Consider the following 20,052-nt stretch of genomic DNA (forward strand, 5'->3'; position numbering starts at 1 on the left):
GAGTGGGCCGGCAGGGGAAGCCAGGGAGAAGAAGAAGATTCGTTCGCCCGGTTTGAGGGCCCTGCATGCATGCATGCTGCAGCCGACAGGTGGGCTCACGCCATGAACCGGCTCAAGACTTTTCAGACGGGAGCGCGACTCCTCCACTCGACTCCTCTGTTTCTTCTCTCTGTTTCTTCTCCTCCTCATCCTCTCTGTTTTGTGGTGTGCCTCGCTGCCTCTGTTTTCTCCCCTGTTCTTGCTCTGCTTTCTTCTCTGTTTTGCCTGTCCTTGCTCTGGTTGGTCTCCCCTCTGTTTTGTCATTTTGCTTGGACTTGGACTCACATGCGTGCTGGTGACTGAATTAGCCGGTGCAGTATATATTTGTGGGCTGCAGCGGCTCGGAATAACCTGGAGCATCGATCGTGGGTGTTGATGCTGGCCAGAATCAGCTTCTGTGTATGGCTGATTTTAAGCAACTGATCGGATCTGCGCGGACAGGCAGATGTGCAGCGGTTGGTACACGTACCTGAATTCACTCTCTTCTCATTGTGCCAACAATTTCCCTGTAAAATCCTGCAAAGCTGTTTCATTTCAGCGAAAAACTTTCAGAAAACACCCTGGAACGGCCCTCCAGAAAACGTCCTGAACTTGCGTCCGCCGGGAACGGCCGCCATAATCAGGCCGCGATCCACCTCCCAGCTTCACAAACAACTCCAAACCTTGTGATGCCGCAAAAGCTAACGCCTGGAACATCCTCATTGTGCCTCATGGTTTACATTTCTCAGCCTTGTAGCAATGAGCCTTGGCTTTCAATTCGTGGCATTGGCAAGTGAATTCAAAAGGGCCACCGTATGTAAGTGCTCTAAGGCATCACAGTTTAAACGCCCGAACCTACAACCTTGCCCAAGTTACACTGGTACCATACACAGGCATCCAAACCTGTTTTCGAGGTTTACAGGCTCCACCACCAACTAGTGCATGTACCACGCCGCAAACGCAAATGCAGCACCAGAAGAGCACACAGCTCACGTCAGAACGCAGCTTCCAGGGGCTATACCCCAACATCGCCTAATCCACTTGCTGCAGGCGCAACACCCCGTTCAACAGTTTTTTCCAGGGCATATGTGAAAAATATCGCCTGATGTGCAGCCAAAACACAGCACCAGCGCTCAGCTGGTGAGCGACGAGAGCATGCCGCCGCCACTCTTCGTGGGCACCACGACCTCCCAGCCAGGGCCTTTCAGAGGGATCAGTGGTGCGGCGTCGACAGCACCAGGCGGTCCTGACAGGTCGCTCCGGTCCATCAGCTTCAAGAGATCTTCATCGCTGATGTCGGTCTGGATCATCTTGTCTTCCTCGGCCTGCTCGTCCCTGAGCAGTGCCAGCAGCTCCCCTTCCTGCATTAACATGGAAAATTGTGTCAGTTACAATTTTCTCATTGGCATTTACTTTGTTTGCTGCCCAATACTTTGGTGTTGCAAATCTGAAGAAAAAACCGTCACTAGCTTTATATATACTTAGGGTTGGGATGAACCTATTACCTCTAAGACGTTAGGTTTTGCTCTCTCTTGTTCAAACTGTCCCTTCCCTATCACTACGTGCTCTAGTTTCAACTTCCCAAAAGCTTTCTTGATGATCCGCCCCTGCAATGACGCAAAGCTGAGCAAACCTGAGAGTAGGCCAAGCAACAAATCTGAAAATACAGATCATTGAACCGCACCTCAACAGAATGTGATGTTGCCAGCCTATATACATGCACTGGGCGTGTCTGACCAATCCGGTGGCATCGATCCATGGCCTGCAGATCCATCTGAGGATTCTGAAGGATGAAGAAAACGTACAGCAAATTAGAACTAACAGGTAAATGAGAAACATAGCTACATGAATAACCAAGAGCCCAGGAATGTAGTCAGCAATAACACATCTTAACATGCCAACATACAAACATTTTGGTTCATGGAGTACAACACTAATGATAGAAAATTACCCAATCGCTGTCATATAGGATACAAGTATCAGCAGAAGTAAGGTTGATACCAAGCCCGCCAGCCCGTGTGCTCAGAATGAAGACATTCAGATTGCTATTCAAGTCATTAAATTCTGCTATCTGCGATGGAAAAACAGTAGCAAATGAGTTTTGTGAAGTGAAGACAGACAAACAATAACCGAGAAGCAAATAAGGTGCAAGACAAATGCACTAAAATGCAGCTTGCTAGTTTTTAGTGTTCACCAAATGACAGAAATTGTTCTACATCATCGGATTTTAAGGAATCATGGCTGCAGGGGAAATGTGATGCCATGACCAACTAAACAATTAGCTAAACATGGGCGTCTTTTAGACATGGGAAATTGAGATCCCTTGATTACAATCGTGCTGAAACACAGGCAGTATCATGAAAACAACATTACACTATGTATGTCAATCACCAAAAATACGATTACCAAGGGCTCTCAGTTGTACTTCAAGAATGTGCAATTCAACAAGTGCCTTCGGAACAGTGCAAGTAAGAAGTCATTGATGGTGGTGTCATGGCACATTCCAAATTTTGTACATTTGCAAAAAAATCCCAGCAAAATACAACTAAGCATAATGCAATTCCTCAGAGTTAAGATCCTCAAAGAAAAATAGTAATACATTTGCACAGGCTAGCACATTACCTGCCTCCTTCTCTCTTCCAAACTAACACTACCATCAATTCTGCAAACCTCGAGGCCTTTTGAATCTAGGTAATACTCAATAATGTCCAAAATTTTTGTCCATTGTGAAAATATTAGAACCTACAAATATATACAGATTGAACTAAAGTTAACATCTAAAATTAGAAGGAAAAAAAAAGACAAACTTGTGGTTGAACTAAAGTTAATGTGTGCTTGGATATAAACACAGCTAAAAGCGTAAAACACAACACAAGAAGAGGAGAAACCATATACCTTGTGCTTTCGTGCGAGTAGCGAAGTTAGTAATCTGTCCAGAAGCTGAAATTTGCCACATTGCTCTAGAAGCTTATCAACAGGTGGATACAGGACTGCAAAAACAAAAATACATGATTAATGTAAAGAGAGATCAGCAAACAAGCACAGAATTATAATTGAGAAGTAGACAAACTTGTTGTTCCAAATGCAGCTTCCAAAAGATCAGGATGACTGCAATTCTTCCTTAGTTGAATAAAGAGACTATTTAGCTTTGCCTTAATGCCAGGTCTCCGCAACACTACAGTACAAAAAAACCTGTCAGAATACAGGGTTATTAATTTATACACATGCTGGACTGTAAGTCTGCAGATGAACATATGTAACTGTAATACCAATATCTGATTCTTCATTCAAGTAGACATCAAATGTTTTCTCAACTAAGTGATCCTGGATTCGCTTCTGAAGTTCTGTCATGTTAGCATAAATGATTATCTCTTTCTTTCGTGGAAGCATCTGCTCTACATCCTCTTTCATCCTCCTTAGAAGGAATGGACGCAAAATGGCATGAAGCTTTGAAACAACATGAACCCTCCTTTTCTCCTCAGTTTCTTCTTTTTCTTCACTTGCTTTTCCAGAAAAATCAAACCTTTAAGAAAACAGGTGTCACCACAACAGAGGCAGAGCGAGTCAAATATAATGCATGGAATACTTAGCAACAATTGCAACATTATAATCCAGCTATTTAGTTGTTATTTCTCTGAAAGATGGGAATATTACTTTGAACCATAAGTGGATTTGAGTAAGTAGCATGTCAGAATCGAATATTAATGGGCAAAAAATGCATTGTGAATCTCTGTTGACATTTAATAGAGGCTGCAGAAGATATGACGTGTAGATGCACAATACAAATCAGCACACATAAGTCTGCTAACCCATGAAATTGAATTTCAACTAAAGTGAAAGTCTTATGAGCAAAACATCCCAAGCATAAAATTGGAACAAACAGCATTTATTAGGCTTTATTAATTCAAAATCTTTCCATGTACATTGAAGCATGGATATGAAACCGATAATTCACTTGGGTACTTCAGCAGATTGCATTGCAATTGGTTTACCACACAAATATAGTTTTCTGAACCACAAAACAGTCAATATGAATCTGAACAGTGACCAAGCAAAATTATCAAAGTTATCAATAGCAGAGCAAGCTAAATGAAAGCGAAGCCAAAATGGCACATTGGAAGGTTTGATTAAATAATTATCAGTATTAATACAAGGCAAGAAGGCCTCAAGATTGCCATCAGTAAGATGAGTGCAAAAATGTTGAAGCTGAGACTACAAATGGAACATGTATAAGAAGTTAAAATGGTATTGGTTGCCAGATGAAGTGATTCAGCGAACCATACCATGATTCAAATTCCTCGTGTGATGAGAATATATCAGGCAAAATGAAGTTAAGTAGTGACCACAGCTCTGCAAGATTGTTCTGAAGGGGTGTCCCAGTCAAAAGGAGCTTATTATCCATTGGTATGCGCTTTATCTCCCTTAACAATTTACACTTAGAATTTTTCAAACGATGCCCCTGCAGAAATCATATAACTGACATGTAAATACAAAAAAGGGAAAAGTGCCATACAAAGGTAATAATTCATAGAATTTGCTTTTCCCATCACCTCATCCACAACAACATACTTCCACTTATAGTGAGCAAGAAATCTTGCATCTGACATGGCCATCTCATATGAAGTCACTACTATCGGAAAATCAGGGCTAACAGCATCTTTAGTTTTAGGCATGAATTTTCTTCTTATCTCAGCCCGGGCCACTTTATCTCCATGATAAATGATACTAGTAACAGATGGAACAAACCTGGAATTAAGTGTCTCATCGTTAGAACATCAGTGATAAGGACGCTAATAGAATGCCTTGAGATAATTACCTCGAGATCTCATTCACCCAGTTCGAGAGAGTGGACAAAGGAGCAATTATCATGTATGGACCATGCGTTCCTTTCCCTTTCAGATGAGCAAGAAATCCAATTGTTTGGATTGTTTTCCCAAGGCCCATTTGGTCAGCCAGTATCCCATTGAGCCCATTCTGCCACAATGAAATTAGCCACTTCACACCCTTTATCTGGTATGACTTCAAATTCCCACCAGTCATTAAAGGCACAAGATTGGCTTGCTCTTTTTTCCACCTTTCTTCTTCTGAGAGAGTACAATCGTCAGCAAGGCGTTCTTCACGAGATCTTGTAAGCATGGCTGCCACTGCCGTCTTAGCCTTTTTCTGAAAAATATTTTATTTAATATTTATGGATGTCAGAACAGAAATAACACAAAACTTAATGCTTTATTCTGTGAACATTAATTTTCTGTTGATCCTTCTTTACTTGTTTATTAGCTTGCAGATCATCCCCAGAAGACCAGAACATATGTGTAAAAGTTCCATAATTCTATAGCCATTAGATCAGAAGAAATCAAGAAGTCTAAATCAAACAAACCAATGTACCTGTGCTGAACCCATCCTTGAACAGCATTCAACTATATTTTCAGAATTTATTCAGTATAACAGAAAGATGCTACAACTGAAACGTGGCCAGCACATCACAATCCCTAACATAATTCCCATACAAAAAGAAAAACTAACATGCTATTGGTGGAAGTCCAAGTGAGCAGACGAGACATATTATTGTAGTTAGTAATTATATGTCCAATGTAACATCCGTATAATCCATCTATAGAAAACATTAAACTCAAAAATTACAAAAGACAGGGATAATTTAATGAATCCTGCACTCACATCATTGTATTGGGGCACAGCTTTAGCTTTCCTCTTCCGGCCACGTCCTTTCTTCTTTTCTTCTGCCGGTGGCTCTTCAGCTTGAGGTTCAACAACTTCCTGCTTAACAAACAGGTAATGGCATTGATCGTCAGCAAGGAAACAAAAATAACTAATGCAAAGAAACATAAAAACTGCCAGCACCATGAGAGACACATACATCAGCGATTTGATCCATTTTCTGGAGTAAAAACTCTGAAAAGAGTTGCGTCTTCGTCAGCAACTCATCTAACTTGCTATATTTAGCCTCAGGATCAAAAGCAAGTCTTGTAGCTTCTTCCCTCTTCCTGGCTTCCTCTTCTTCCTCTGCCTTAATCCGCACCTCCTCAAGCTGCTCCTCTTCCTTCTTCATTGCTTCTGTGATCATCGATGCATCGCCATTCTTGGCCTCAAGGTCAATAGGCATAGATAAACTTTCATCCACGAAACCATCAACTTCCTCCTCCTTGACGGGCTCCAGAAGCTGCTCTTCCTCCTTGACAGGGTGCTTACTAGCACTATCGATTTCAAGATCAACAGGCAGGGACGAGCTTGCATCCACAAAATCATCCGAGCTCTCCTCTTGCTTAGTTGGCTCAGTGGCAAGGGAGGCGTTCCCGTTCTTGGGGTCAGAAATTTTCTGATTTTACACAAAAACATAGTGTCAACAACTACATTCAGGTCAAAATGTAGGAATGTTTGGAAAGCTTGGGCACGCAAAATGCACCAATCTGCAGGCCAGAAAATCACCTCTTCCTCCAGAACGGATTTAGGAGAATCTGCCGTGGCAGCGGCGGGGGCGACTTCCGCCTTCACCCCGTTCGGCACGGCGACTACCATCCCTTCCACCATGGGTCTCCCACCAGATCAGGCCCTGCCGAAATGTTTCAGAAAAGAATCCCAAATCATCGATCGATCTAAAAAACCTAAATCATCGATCGATCTAAAACCCTAAAACCCATTTCATCACAGCTTCATCAGATTAGTACCACCTCAAACCAAGAGATAGAACCTAAATCAGGAGTACCAAACTAGCAACTCAAATTAGGAGAGTCCGAAAAAGCATGCAGAATCTGCACTCCCGCAGTGGGGATTCAGACAAAAAAAATGCCATTTCCCGGATGAACATCCGAACAAGAGAAACTCGAAGAGGAAAACAAAATACCTTGATTGATGCTTCCCCAAGCACAGACAATTTATCAGAATAAAAAAATCAGGGGAAGCCGAGAAATGGTGGGAGTGGGGAGAGGAACAGGACGAGAGCACGAGCAGTGGCCTTAATTAAGTTTTAGTAGACGGCGAGGGCTCTTGGGAGGCGAGAGGGTTTCAGGCGGGAAAGTTCGAGGAGCGGAAGGCGGAATGGCCCTCGATTTCCCCCTCTATTTCCTCTTATGCCACTGAGGGCATATTTCCTCAGGTAGGCCCGCGTACGCAGCGGGCCGTGCTTGGGGTATTTCCGTAATCTGGGTCGCCGGGGGCCATTCAATGTTTCAAACGGCGTTCCTGCTGGGCGACGGTGCTTTCACTTGCAGGAATACGTGTACATCCATTCCTGAGCTGTCTCTCCACTGCCATTCTGGGTCCACCTCCCGACCCCACGTGTCAGTGACAGGTCCCAACAGCCACCCCTTGTTCGTGGAGATCGTGGCTCGTAAATGGGAAGCACGGGCGCCTGCCTGCCTCGATCTCTGCAGAAGGGGATGGTACGGCCTCCCCGCCAAATAGGTCAGGTCCAATGGACCGTGTCTGACTGACATGTGGGTCATGATGGAGGTCACCGCTGAAACCGCGGCGGAACGGGTCTACGTGGTTTGCACGGGCGGATGGTGCGTGGCGTGTTGTGCTGTTACCGTGCAAGCGATTGGGCAGACCGGGTGAAAAGCCAAAGGACGGCCAGGTTTAGGTATGGCTCAGCCGACCTCGCGTTCAAACTTTGGCCTCCTTTTGGTCTTTTCGATGGCTGCGGCGGAGTAAATGGGCATTGTGACCGTTGGAAGCCTGGGTCCGGCCGGCGAGAAGCCGGAGTTCAGTATCCGGTTCAGCTCTTCGGCTGCTACAGTGAGAGCACTGTAAAATTTGTTCATAGTTCGAGCTGAAGGATTTGTCGGAATTCCAGAGAAATTTACATGTATACTATGGAGTTTCCACGGTACAAACAACGCAAAAATGCAGCTTACGGAGGTGAAGCGTAGCTACTAGCAGCATATCTTACAATGTGCAGCATAGATCAAATCTGATGGAATGGAAGCATACTCCAATCACAGAATATGATAAGAATTATTCTCTATTTTACAACATAGACCATATCTGACTGAAGGTTTAAAATCTTTGTGGAGCTATGGCGTCCCGAAAAGCAAGTACAATCGAAAATTCAAGCGAAAAATGGTGAATTTTCATGGCAGCAGTTACACAGACAATTGTACAATGTACTTTCTAAAAAAATGCTACAACAAGCTGGTAGGTTTGAGTCTTTCAGGTATGCTTCTAAAAGAATGAAGTATAGGTCACTAGGAGTCTGGAATCTGGATTTCCTCAGCTGCTGGGCCGCGGCATTGCATTTGGCGGCCGTACAGCGGGGTTGCCATATCCAGGCGGTAATCTGTTTCCAGCTACACCAGGCTGATTTGGCCTAGATGGCAATGCCCCCATGCGAGCTGCAATTATCGCATTTCGCTCCAATAGGAGCTTCTTCCTGGTCTTCTCCGTGTACTCTCTTGTTCGAAGGACCACCTGCTCAATCTCAGCAAATAACGACATCTTCACTTCTATTTTTTGAAACTGCATGAAATGAAGAATCATATTTAAGAATCACAGTTATAAGTAGTAGAACACACAACACGAAGCAGGTATGGTTCCATGATCAGGATTTTCACACTACCAGTTTTTCGATCATCAGTGCTGTCAACCTTCGAATTTGATATTCTTCCTGATCACCAAGAAATTTAGCTTTCACAGCAGCTGCTGATATAGCAGTGGCTGCTGCTCGTTTGAGCCTAGTTATGGAATCATTCTGGTTTGCGGTAACTATAGAGCCCTTCTCTTCATTGGCAGCTACACTCTCAATGTTGTTAGGTTCTGCAAGATAGACATCATAGAGCAAGGGAATCAGCTGATAAAGGATGGAGCCTGAGCCATTTTCAGAATTCTGACCTTCCCCCTAATGTGTTCAATTCACTGTGATTGGTAAAAACTTGCTATATGTTTTCCAATGGTTGGGAGGATACGTATGGAACAGATGTCATCGATGTATGGAAAATCGTGGACAAATAGCAGAGGCAATAGCTCATGTAGTAATCACCAAACTCATGGAGAGAAAGACGAAAATATTTTTGGAAGTTCAAAATTTTTTACCCCACACACACAAACCCCAAAGGCACTTGCTTTCTAATGGAGGGCTGACTGACCATACGAAAACACATACTAGCAACAGAAGATTTACTTCGTTAAGGTTTTGGAAAATGGAACTATTCATTAGGTGTTTGTATTTTGTGTCAGTCATGATGGTCAATCAGGAACATATTCATGCAGTACCAGCAAAGCAATTAGCAAGGCACATAATTCTGAATTTATCTACGGCAGCTCAGATAAAGCTCAATCCAATGGCAGCCTGGCAGGCTAGCAAATGATGATGGATATATTGTAAAATATAGAATTTTAGCCAGTAAAGTCAGCAATATGCTTAACATGTGAATTAGTCACTGGTGAATTGTATAGGCAAATAGTCACCAGTGGGTCATCCATACTAGTAAATAATAGCTCCACTATGTCCTTTCAATAAAAGCCATGAAGTATCTCTTTTATAGAAAAAGCAGCAAACAATAAAGAAGTTTTAGTTGAAACAGAATGAAAATGCGCAGTTATCCTTTACTGGTTTCATACAAATAGTTTCGATGAGAAAAAACAGATGAAGTACCTCCCATATTGCCATTTTCCAATGTTTCACTTTGCTTATTGTCCTGTTGGGCGGGTGGTGTAGCAACTGCATCTTCAGTCTTATTGGGCCGGTTCTTCCCTTTTAAAGATGAATCATCAGGAGCCTCCACCTCAACATTTGGTTTGTCATTTACTTGTTTAGGATTACTTGCACCTATATTACTTCCTGCAACAACCACTGGTGAAGCTAATAAACCACATTCAGTCATATTATCGAGAGTAACTGAACCTTTCATGGAACTTATCAAACCTTTTGCATTGTCGGTTGCACTCTTATCCACAGTAGCAGTTGAATCACCTGACTCCTTGGCATTATTGGTTTTGGCTTCCTTTATGGGGCAATCATCACGTGAGACACTCTTACCGTCTGATTCTTGGTTGTCGTTTTGTGAGATGGATGAATTATTATGCTTTTCCACAGATAAAGAATTATCTTCTTTCTCATTGTTTTCCTTTTTCTCAGTATCAACTGAATTTTGTGTGATCTCCTCATCTTTTGTTTGATCACCATCTGTATTTTTATTACTGCAAATTTCATTTATATCGTCAGAAAACTCTTGTGAGCACTTCTGTGTAAGATAGCTGCAAGCATTGCTTACCTTACACTAACACAAATGTCTTTCAGATCATTTGGTGGTTCCTCAAGAATAAAACAGTGCCTACTAGCTAATTGGAGCGCAGGAGACACCTCAGAGATAGCTTTTAGGGAACTACGGCATGAAGTGGTAGCGCTATCATCTTCCACAATGCCAGCTAAAAATGCTGCCTGCGGAGACATATCTTAGGCCTTGGGTAGTACATACTGTACAGATAAGTAAAAAGAACAAATAGTAAAAAGAACTTACTAGTGCCATAACTGGGTTTCCTGCATCAGCAAATGAACCTTCGTATTCTGGGCTGTGACCAGCAGCCTCGAACGCAGATTTTAGGATATCAATAGCAACATTCGACAGTTTTTCACCAGAAGTGTCGACATCAGCAGAATTCTCCTTTACAGTAGGTTGCTCATCAGATGATTGTTTTGGCTCTTCAGTGTTTGGAGATGCAGCTGAATCTTTGCTAACTGAGTTCTGAGTATCTTTATTTTCGACAGCACTTGCATCTTCAGTTTTCGGTCCTTCACAGGTGCCCTCTATTTTCTCTGATGCCTTCTCATCTGCAGTATCTTTTCCTTCCATTTTATCTTCAACGTCCATCTTATCAGATGTTTCAGCAATGCCTTTCTCAGTTGTGACTTGCTCTGTACTTCCTGGGATGTTTTGATTAATATCTTCGGCATCATGGAAGCGGTCCTCGATTTGCATTTGAAGAAAGTGCAACATGCATTGCGTCTTTGTTTTAGTAGCAACATGTTCAGCAATCTCAGCCCATTTTCCACCAAAAATTTCTAAACCTTCTAAAAGAAGCAAGGTCTCCTCATCAGTCCAGCTAGTACCACTAGCACCTGAAACTTCTGAAGAATCCATGAGGATGAAATCGGTTTTGGCCATGCCTGGATCGAACTTTCCTTCGTTATAGCAATCACAACACAGGTCAAAATCTGCCTGTAGAAATGAATGAAAGATCAATACTACTGATCGTCAGATTTAAAACATAACTGTTTCTCTCTTAAACAACAGCAGTAACAAGAAAAAGGTTGACTTCAGAATGAAGGTAAGCAGTATTGGCTACAGAGAAGTATTAAAGTCGCATCAAGTTAATGTTGACAGATCTCTGTAATGCATAAGATATATCAGCATTTTGGCAGGTTACTGGCATCCAAATTCCATATCCAATGATCTAATGGTTGTTGTTTATGCCGTATAGCTGTTGCCAATCAATTTGGGAAAAGGAGTAGAAAACAACACTGATAGAAAATAAGACGTATACAAGAACTCCAATCAGCTTACAAATAATACAGCACGCATCTCCATATACTATACCAAACGAGTGCTAATAAGTGTACCCAAAGTGCAGATATATAGGTGCTAGGAGTATACACAAAGGTGATGAGACATACAGCAAAGTTTCAGAAGGGACTGCAGCACTGAATTAAAAAAAATCCAAACCTGGGTCCGACAGTGGTAGCGCTTCCGCGAGCAATCAACTGAACAGGAGTTGCAGTGGTACTCAACAGAAGGCTCAGCTGCTGCAACTACATCTTCAAGAAGTACAGGATCAGGAAACAAGCTAGGCAGAGGGGGCGGAGCTCCCACATCTTCTTTCTTGGGTAAAGGCATCATATATGATTGAACTGGTTCAAATTTAAACAACTTCTCGATCAAAGAAGCTTTCTCCTCATCATGAGAATTGTCTTGGCTCTCCTCAGGCTTACTCTCCTCTTGTCCAGCTGGTGGAAAAGGGTGAAAATTTATCAAGCCCCAGTGATCCAAGAACTCCAAGACTTCCTGCCGAGCATCGATCTCCCCCATTGACAACTCGGCCAAATCTTTGGACTCCAGCTGCAACTGAGGATTGGCATGAAATTTCATCATGATGGAATTTCTAATCGCCAAATATATCTCAGGTGTCCGCTTTTCAGATTTGCCATTAAAAAAGGAAGGCAAGGTCTGCTTCTCAACTGGGTGGATCTCTTTCCATGAAAACCATCCTGTGGAAGAAAGGGTTATTTTTTGTATTTTTTGTTTCCAAGCAAAAATTGCTTTAAACAATGGGCAGAGAAGACAGCAAGAACCATGACTGATACAGTTGAAGGTGGGACCTTGAAGCTCAGCATGAAACAGTGGAATGCTTTCTCTGCTAAGTTATATTTGAAATACTTTCATTCCACCCAAAAAAAGATCCTAATATGCATTGAGTAGACAATGACCACGAAGGCACAAAGTACATGAAGGTGTTATTGAAATACAATCTTATAGAAATAGAAAAGGTTGCTAAACTGTGCAGTAGAAGAAATAAGGAGTTATACATTGATTAACATGGTGTGAAATAGTTACTGGCCTACTGCAATCACACAAGAGATAGGAAAATTATTGAACTATCAGATTCTTTTACTGAACGAAGATATTCGGTATAGGGTCGGGGTGGCACCAATTGAGGAGAAATTGATTCAACATCGGTTGAGATCGTTTGGACATGTCCAACGGAGGCCTCCTGAGGCGCCGGTGCGTAGTGGGGTTCTAAAGCGGGTCGACAATGTAAAGAAAGGTAGAGGTCAACCTAACCTGACTTGGGGCGAGTTGGTTAAGAGAGACCTTAAGGAGTGGAATATCTCCAAAGAATTAGCTATGGATAGGAGCGCTTAGAGACTAGTAATCAACGTGCCTGAACTGTGACCTTTGTTTTTGTCTCTGTTTCTGTTTAGCGCTATCTCCACCTTCTGTCTTGTGTCTTTTTTTGTGTTTCTCTTATCCTTGTTTCTTTTGGGTTTCATCTCTAGCCTACCCCAACTTGCTTGGGACAAAAGGCTATGCTGTTGTTGTTGTTGTATCAGATTCTTTTACTCTCTAACAAGTCATTTTATTGTTTCCATCAGACAACATATTAAAATAGTACATAGAGGATACTGCCAAACTGGCAACTGCGTGGAACTCTGAACAAAAGTCTCAAAATGGAATGAAAATTGGCTGCAAGATTGCATTAGTTATTGCAGTACACGTTACAAATCCTTGATTATGTCCAAGTTAGATATAAATTTATAAGTTAGATAATATGCATTCATCTAGAGTTAGAAAACGCATACAGGGTCATTGAAGAAGTTATCACAGCTATTCACCTTGGTTACATGCACACTGAGAAGCACACAAAATGGATCAGTCCCCACAGCAGCAGAAAACTCAAAAGCAAATTACTGCTACTAAAATTAGCAGCATGAGGCTATATAACAAATTAAAAATTAAACTAGTTAAATACTTCAATTAACAGCATGTTATAAAATTCTAAGTTCAATCAGTTAACTACTTAAATTAGCAGTATGCCACCAAATAAAGCTACGCATATACCAAAAACACATGTAATTAACACATCGTGAAGCAAACTACGCATAAAAATGAGCTGGTCTTCGACAAGACCATTCAAATTGCACAACAATAAGCTAAAGGGGGATGGTTTCCAGTGGACTAATCTACCGAACAACTCCACCCAACATCCTCTACCAAGACGCAAACTGGACAACTGGTCGCGAACATCCACAATTCACAACCCCAACCGAGAGATCACATCAGTCTTCGTGGCGCAGAGGACTCACCAGCAAAGGTAGGTACCACATGGACGCCGGCGTCGCGGGATCGGACGGCCTCGAACACCTCATCCACCAGCGGCTGCTCCGCTGCCGGCGTCTCCTCCCTTTCGGGCCGGATCGCACCGACCTCTCCTTGCCCGCCGCTCACCCCATCCCCAGCTGGGGCCGACGACGACGCTGGTCCCGGCTCCGGCGGCGCGCCCGCGAGCTTGTGCGGCGACTGGCGCGCGGCGCGCGTGAGTGGCCCGCTGTGCAGCAGGTGCGGGGGCACGTGGAAGGCAGCGTTCCTCTCCTTGGCCTGCCGCTTCGACGGCGTGAACGAGGACCCAGACGACTTGCGCTTGCCGCCGCCGCCGCGGCGGCGGGGGGCCTCGGCCGCGGGCGCGTCACCGTGCGCCGCCGAAGACGGCTTGGGCTCCATGCCGCTTCGGCGGCTTCGCTTCCCTTACTCCCGGCGAGACCAGCCGGAGATGGGGAGGGGAGCGCGCCGCGTCTGCCGACCGCCCCTACCAGTGCCCCCCCGCCTCCCCCTCTTCTTCTTCTTCTCTCTGTGCTCTCCTACCTCTCTGCTGTTCGGTGTGAAGTTGCGGGGACGTGGCGTCGGGTGCCCATAGCAAAGCCATTTGTCTCACTGACTGGTGGGGTCCTTGGCACCGGCAGCTAACTCCTTTCCGGGCTGCCCGTCCGGTGTGCATTTTTTTTTAACGGCGCCCGGTTTGCATTTTGCTGCGTCTCATTGCTTGCAAATTGCAAAGCAATGGCCCAGCACGAATGGCCGGTGGTTTTATTTTGAGTTTTTACTTTTACCAAGTACGTATAACTTAAAAAAAATTACCAAGTACGTGTTTGGATCGAGAAATCTTACTGAGAAGTTTTGGATCTAGTTAAATCTTATTGAGATGTTTTGGATCTAGTTCAAAAGTAGACCAAGAACTTTTCAAAACTCTTTTAATTCTAATACGTGTTAAATAAAATACAACAAAAATATAGTCACACCATCCATTCATCCCGGGAATTACCATCAAAACCTCTAACACACATCTCATGATTCTACACGGCTTATAAAATGAAAGGATTTGTAGCACATGTTATGTGAGCGATTTGTATAGTATAAGGATATTTATTTATACCTATAGGTAGTTGATTTGATACATCAATCGTATTCGTGAAGATTTTGTGTTAAAAGGAGTTAATTGGTGCTAGTAGGCTAAATGGAAATCTTTTTGGAATATATCGTCCAAGAATGAATACAATCACGCAAGCAAGACAATTAATTTCTACATGAAAATTTTGCTTGTTTGCCATGCAGTAATTGAGGGAACAACACGCCATGCCAATCTATGTAACCTAGTTCATCCAATTTCCACAAAAGTTTCTTGGGTTGTCCACAACCTCCCATGTGCATGGAATCCACAATGTAATATTTGAACTATTTTCTTTTTCATACTATCCATGCATTATTGCTGGCTCGTTTCATATGAATAGCTCTACTAATATTTTCTTGAGTAAACTTTTCTAAAAAACAATTTCCTTGTCAAAAAAGTTATATAGAGATCACTTCTTTTAGGAAAGTTATATAAAATACAATAAAGATATAGTCACACGATCAATTCATCCCGGGAACTACCATCAAAACCTCTAACACAACATCTCATGACTCTACACGGCTTATGAAATCTGCGGGGAGCTCCCAGCAAGAGACATTCTCCAAGCTTTTGGGGATGAAACAATGAATGATCCTGGAGAAAGGATTGAGATGGCGCAATGCCATGCATTCTACAGCCCCTTCCTCCTTGGAAAACCATGATATTGTTAATCTTGTATATTAGTACAACATAAATGAAGGCACGATGAGATCGAATTCGCCAAGCTAGCTGCCGACCATTCTTGATTGATCATGGAGCGGGTGTCTCTGCACTACTACTGGTCTGTGTTTGAGCTACAAGGGCCTTTTCAGTTGTGGAATTCTCTGTGCTTCTTCATTGCCATGTTGTACAACAGATTGCTGAATCAATAAATGGTAGGATCTCCTGTTAGTTACCTGAGCACCTAGTTGAGAGTACTCGAGGAAGAAACTACTCTCGCTGGAAATTAGCATTATACGGTGCGTCACGTGGAGCGTATGGTTTTGCAGTGTTTATGCGCGCTCTGCTAGGATCTGATCGGAGTGTATGTGCAGATGCATTCTGCAACCTTGATGACAGAATATGGAAAGCAGCTAGTGCGCTGTGCGCAGCCGCGAGCACCACCGGCCGTCGACCGACCACCAGCCGTCCATCGCTGCAACCTGCAAGTGGAATGCGACAGGGAGAGGAGCCGAGCCAGCAGCGCCGAGCTTTGCAGCTTGTGCTCTGTCCACCCGACCACCCCGCGCCAGCGGCCCCGCCATCCGCGCGCAGGCGCCGCAGCGCCGAGCTGTAGGTCCGGCGGTCTCGGGCCACCGCGGCATCTCTAGAGGAGCGAGCGCCGTCAGCGTCACGCGAGGGGAGAGGGAGTCAGCGGATGTGCGCCGGAACTCGTCGGATCTGGCGGCGGGTCTAGCGGAGGTCACCGGCGGCAGCGCGACCACGCCGGCAGATCCCGGTCGCCAGCCAGAGTTTTTACAGGTAGCCTCTGAATTTTGTATCGCGATCCATAATTTCGATCCAAATCAGGGGGTAATCGTAAATATTTGACCCCCTGATTTGTATCGCGATCCGATTATTTACGATTACCCCATGTTTGGGTATGGTTAGATTCCGCTTAGATGTTGATTCGTGTGTATATGGTTTCTCTCCTGTGTCCTCACTCTCACACAGACTCCCAGCGGCGGGTTGCCACACTCGGCTGGCGGTGCAGCCAATAGGCAGGCGGCGGCGGGCCTTGCGTTGCTATAGAGGGCGTTCCTTGCGCCGTGGATGGCGCGGGTACGGCCGTGGAGGGCAACGAGCCACACACGGCAGGGGAGGCGTCAATAGCGGAACCAGAAAAAAAAATTTGGGGTGGGGGACAAGAGGCTAAGTTAGGTAGCGTTTGGTTCAAGAGCGAAGTGGAACGGAGCCATTCCATTCACGTTTTGGGGGTGTTTGGTTCGCGAATCAGTGGAACGGAGCCATCGCACCTAGGGAATATTCCCCTCAGATTCGGGATGGGGAGGCTCCAATTTTTCTGGCGGACGGAGCCGCTCGCGAGCCACGCGCTCCCCACCCCCGCTCTCGTTCGAACGGATCAGGTACGCCTCCCCCATCCCCGCCCCCGTCCCCTGCTCCCCGCCGCCGCCCCGCCCCCGGCGGTCCTCCCGTCGCCCCCGCCCACGGCGGCCGCGCCCGGCGCCGCCGGCCCCGCCCCCGGCCGCGCGCCCCCCGGCGCTGGCGCCCCCGCCCCCGCCCCCGGCCGCCGCGCCCGGCCCCGCCGCCCCCCGCCCCCCGGCGGCCGCGGCCGCCCCCGCCCCCGGCCGCCGCGCCCGGCCCCGCCGCCCCCGCCCCCCCGGCAGCTGCGGCCGCCCCCGCCCCGGCCGCGTGCCCCCCGGCGCTGGCGCCCCCGCCCCCGGCCGCCGCGCCCGGCCCCGCCGCCCCCGCCCCCCCGGCGGCTGCGGCCGCCCCCGCCCCCGGCCGCCGCGCCCGGACCCGCCACCCTCCGCGCCCGGCGGCCGCGCCCGGCCCCGCGCGCCCCTGGCCGCGCGCACGCCCCTGCCCCTGCCTCCGCTCCGTCCTGCCCCTGCCTCCGCTACGGCCGAGCGCGCCCCGTCCCTGGCCGCGCGTCCACGGCCATGCCCTGCCCACGCGCGCCCTCGGCCCCCTGCCTCCGCCGCCTCCTGTCTCACCCTCTCTGTCTTGTGTAAATTTTGTTTCATGTGATGGTTCTTATTATTTTTGTATGAATTATTGAGCTAAGACATAAAAACGTTACTATTTTTTACTTGACTTGACTCCTGAACCAAACACTGGATGGAGCCGCTCCATTTCAGTCACTCTGCAACCAAACAAAAAACGGAACGGCTCCATTCCAGTTACTCTGCAACCAAACAAAAAACGGAGCGGCTCGGTTCCAGTTTACCAAACACGGGACGGAGCGGCTCCGTTCCAGAATCTGGGATGGAGCCGCTCCGTCCCACCTGGCTCTGGAACCAAACGCTACCTTAATGTAGGGCCATGGCGGCGCCGCTGCGCCGTCTGCGTGTCTGTAGTCCGGACGCGGCGTCCGCGAGTCTGCTATACCGTCGAAGAAACATTGAGAGCGTATTTGGTATGGCTGCGGCACCTTTTAGAACAGCTCCTGCTATAATTTTTTTTATGAAGCGGAAGTTGAGGCTGTTTTAAAAAAATATTTAGTAAAACAGCTTCAATCGGTTAGGATCACGGTAAGTTACAATTTTTTGCTTGGGTCGCGCAAGCAAAGCCGTTTTGCAACTTATTCACGGCTCCCATGATGAAGCTATTTTGAAAATGGTCCTTTCTCAAAATTTCATCAGAAGCCGGTGAGGAGGTCATACCAAATAATTTCTTCAAACGTTGCTTCTTACTTGTTGTTGTTACCTCTTGGGCTATCCGCTGGGCTTTAATTGAAAGTGCAATGTGGGTTGTTAGATATTAGACTTTCTACAGAGTTAATTGTCTAATTATCTATTGCAGAGTTACTTATCTAATTATTTGCTGCAAAGAGGGGGTTAAAAAAATTTGCAACCTTAAGAGGGGCCGCGGCCCCTGCTCGCCCCCCGTTCCCAGTTTGGTGGTGTATGCCCACGGTCACGGGAAACGTGGAACGCCTTATGTTTCTCATTTTGGGAACCCTATTTCGATGGTGGGAATATGGGAATATTTTCATTCCCGCCGTGTAAAAATCTATCCCAAGTGCTATATGACGTTCCCATTTCGCGTTCCTTGAATCCTTCTGAAATGACCGTGATGTCGCCTATAGAAAGTTAATAGACCACCTACAAATTTTCATTCAAAAACAGCGGATAAAATTCATTGCTCGCCAAATCCGAAACTTCTGGGTTTGCAAATCCTGAAGTTTAAGATTTGAGCAGAGCATTAGGTGAACACGGAACTTCCGAGTTTTACAAATCCGAACGTCCGGTTTCACACAGAGCAGAGTGAACATAATTAATCTAGTGCGAGTAAATGGATACAAGTTCAAACCCTACGAACCCTAAATGCAGAGTAGGCTCAGTGAAGTTTCTAAAGCAGGTCCACACAGTTAGAAACACCACCAACTGAGTAAATCAACCCATTTCACAAATATCACGATGAGTGCAATGAGAAGCAAAACAGCAGGGGACACAAAGGTTTGTTTTACCAAAATTCGGATTCATTGCTTGCTACTAAAGCACAGTGAATCCTACTCTCCGTTGAAAAACTCTTTAGGATGTGAATCTATTCCACCTCATTTCCACCGAGTCAAGTCTTCTTCCAACCACTTCCCCATTCACTAAGCTTGCTTCTTCCCTTGCGGAGGCGAAGCGCAACCTGCACAAACTTCCCGTGGAACACCACGAGATTTGAAGCTCATCGGGCAACCTCTAACCGTCTAGACGCAAGACCTCCAAAAGTAACAAATGTGAAACACGCAATTTCGATCAAACTCAAGTGCTCAAGGTTTGTTGTGCTCTCTAGTACTCTCAAGCAGTCACTCTCTCAAACCCAACTCAAAGATATTACAAGAATCACACAATCTCACAAAGAGAGGTTGGGAAGAGCTCAGCAACACTACCAAATTTTCTTAGAACGACCAGCAAGCAGCATAATAATACTGGAACAACAGCCCACCAAAGATATGGCTCAAGGGCATATGTAGCTGGGTAAAAAAAACTAGCCGTTATGTTATAGTTATAACCTGAAACTTCCGGATTCACAAACTCGGAACTTCCGAGTTTTGAAACCAACTAGCCATTAGTGCCACGTATGCAATTTCGGAACTTTCGGGTTGGGAAACCCGGAACTTCCGGATTGCCCCTGTTAATTCCACCCAATATGCACTTGAGGCTTTTGTGTCTCTCTCAACTTACTTAAGCAATGAGACTAAACCAAAACACAACGTGATGCATCCCTCTTGATAGTACGGCATACTTATACTCAAAGTGAAAGATAGATTACATTTCAATCACTTGAGCTTCTCAAAAGTGTACCATATTGTACATTGATCATTCACAATCTGAGAAGTGCATCCAACTTGATTTCTATAACTTGAGCACAACTTGCGTGAGCCGGTGACTTGAACCTTCATTTATGAATGAAAATCACTTGTAG

At 45.4% G+C, this 20,052-nt stretch overlaps 2 protein-coding genes across 5 annotated transcripts; both read right to left on the bottom strand.

Annotated features, from left to right (window-relative positions):
* Positions 1-708: 708 nt before the first annotated feature.
* Positions 709-7,014, bottom strand: LOC112875616 (ATP-dependent DNA helicase DDM1-like). 2 transcript variants are annotated; one of them, XM_025939530.1, is made up of 15 exons: positions 6,878-7,014; positions 6,463-6,586; positions 5,894-6,352; positions 5,695-5,793; positions 4,835-5,181; positions 4,569-4,764; positions 4,302-4,477; positions 3,288-3,541; positions 3,089-3,193; positions 2,914-3,008; positions 2,641-2,760; positions 1,970-2,089; positions 1,703-1,801; positions 1,524-1,625; positions 709-1,379 (listed from the first exon to the last, which is right to left on the bottom strand). In XM_025939530.1, exons 2-15 carry the CDS (start codon positions 6,562-6,564, stop codon positions 1,152-1,154), a joined length of 2,502 nt encoding a protein of 833 aa, XP_025795315.1. In that variant the 5' UTR covers positions 6,565-6,586; positions 6,878-7,014; the 3' UTR covers positions 709-1,151. The 2 variants fall into 2 exon arrangements, with proteins under 2 accessions (XP_025795315.1, XP_025795316.1); XM_025939531.1 differs by having other exon boundaries at positions 1,524-1,641.
* A 923-nt stretch (positions 7,015-7,937) lies between these two features.
* Positions 7,938-14,402, bottom strand: LOC112874990 (SWI/SNF complex subunit SWI3D-like). 3 transcript variants are annotated; one of them, XM_025938643.1, is made up of 8 exons: positions 13,832-14,401; positions 11,694-12,235; positions 10,491-11,189; positions 10,245-10,411; positions 9,896-10,170; positions 9,626-9,823; positions 8,591-8,787; positions 7,938-8,490 (listed from the first exon to the last, which is right to left on the bottom strand). In XM_025938643.1, exons 1-8 carry the CDS (start codon positions 14,244-14,246, stop codon positions 8,245-8,247), a joined length of 2,739 nt encoding a protein of 912 aa, XP_025794428.1. In that variant the 5' UTR covers positions 14,247-14,401; the 3' UTR covers positions 7,938-8,244. The 3 variants fall into 3 exon arrangements, with proteins under 3 accessions (XP_025794428.1, XP_025794429.1, XP_025794427.1); XM_025938644.1 differs by having other exon boundaries at positions 9,626-9,811; positions 13,832-14,399; XM_025938642.1 differs by having other exon boundaries at positions 9,626-10,170; positions 13,832-14,402.
* Between the last annotated feature and the right edge of the window lie 5,650 nt (positions 14,403-20,052).

Source organism: Panicum hallii, chromosome 9 (assembly GCF_002211085.1).
Source record: "Panicum hallii strain FIL2 chromosome 9, PHallii_v3.1, whole genome shotgun sequence".
Lineage (NCBI taxonomy): Eukaryota > Viridiplantae > Streptophyta > Magnoliopsida > Poales > Poaceae > Panicum > Panicum hallii.

Coding starts and splice junctions, on each gene's coding strand:
- LOC112875616 (XM_025939530.1), bottom strand. CDS start 6,564: ATGGTGGAAGGGATGGTAGTCGCCGTGCCGAACGGGGTGAAGGCGGAA. Junction 2,761..2,913: donor TACTCGCACGAAAGCACAAG/GTATATGGTTTC, acceptor ATATATTTGTAG/GTTCTAATATTTTCACAATG. Junction 1,626..1,702: donor CAACATCACATTCTGTTGAG/GTGCGGTTCAAT, acceptor GCGTCATTGCAG/GGGCGGATCATCAAGAAAGC.
- LOC112874990 (XM_025938642.1), bottom strand. CDS start 14,246: ATGGAGCCCAAGCCGTCTTCGGCGGCGCACGGTGACGCGCCCGCGGCC. Junction 11,190..11,693: donor GCTACCACTGTCGGACCCAG/GTTTGGATTTTT, acceptor TCATTTCTACAG/GCAGATTTTGACCTGTGTTG. Junction 10,412..10,490: donor GAAACCCAGTTATGGCACTA/GTAAGTTCTTTT, acceptor ATGTCTCCGCAG/GCAGCATTTTTAGCTGGCAT.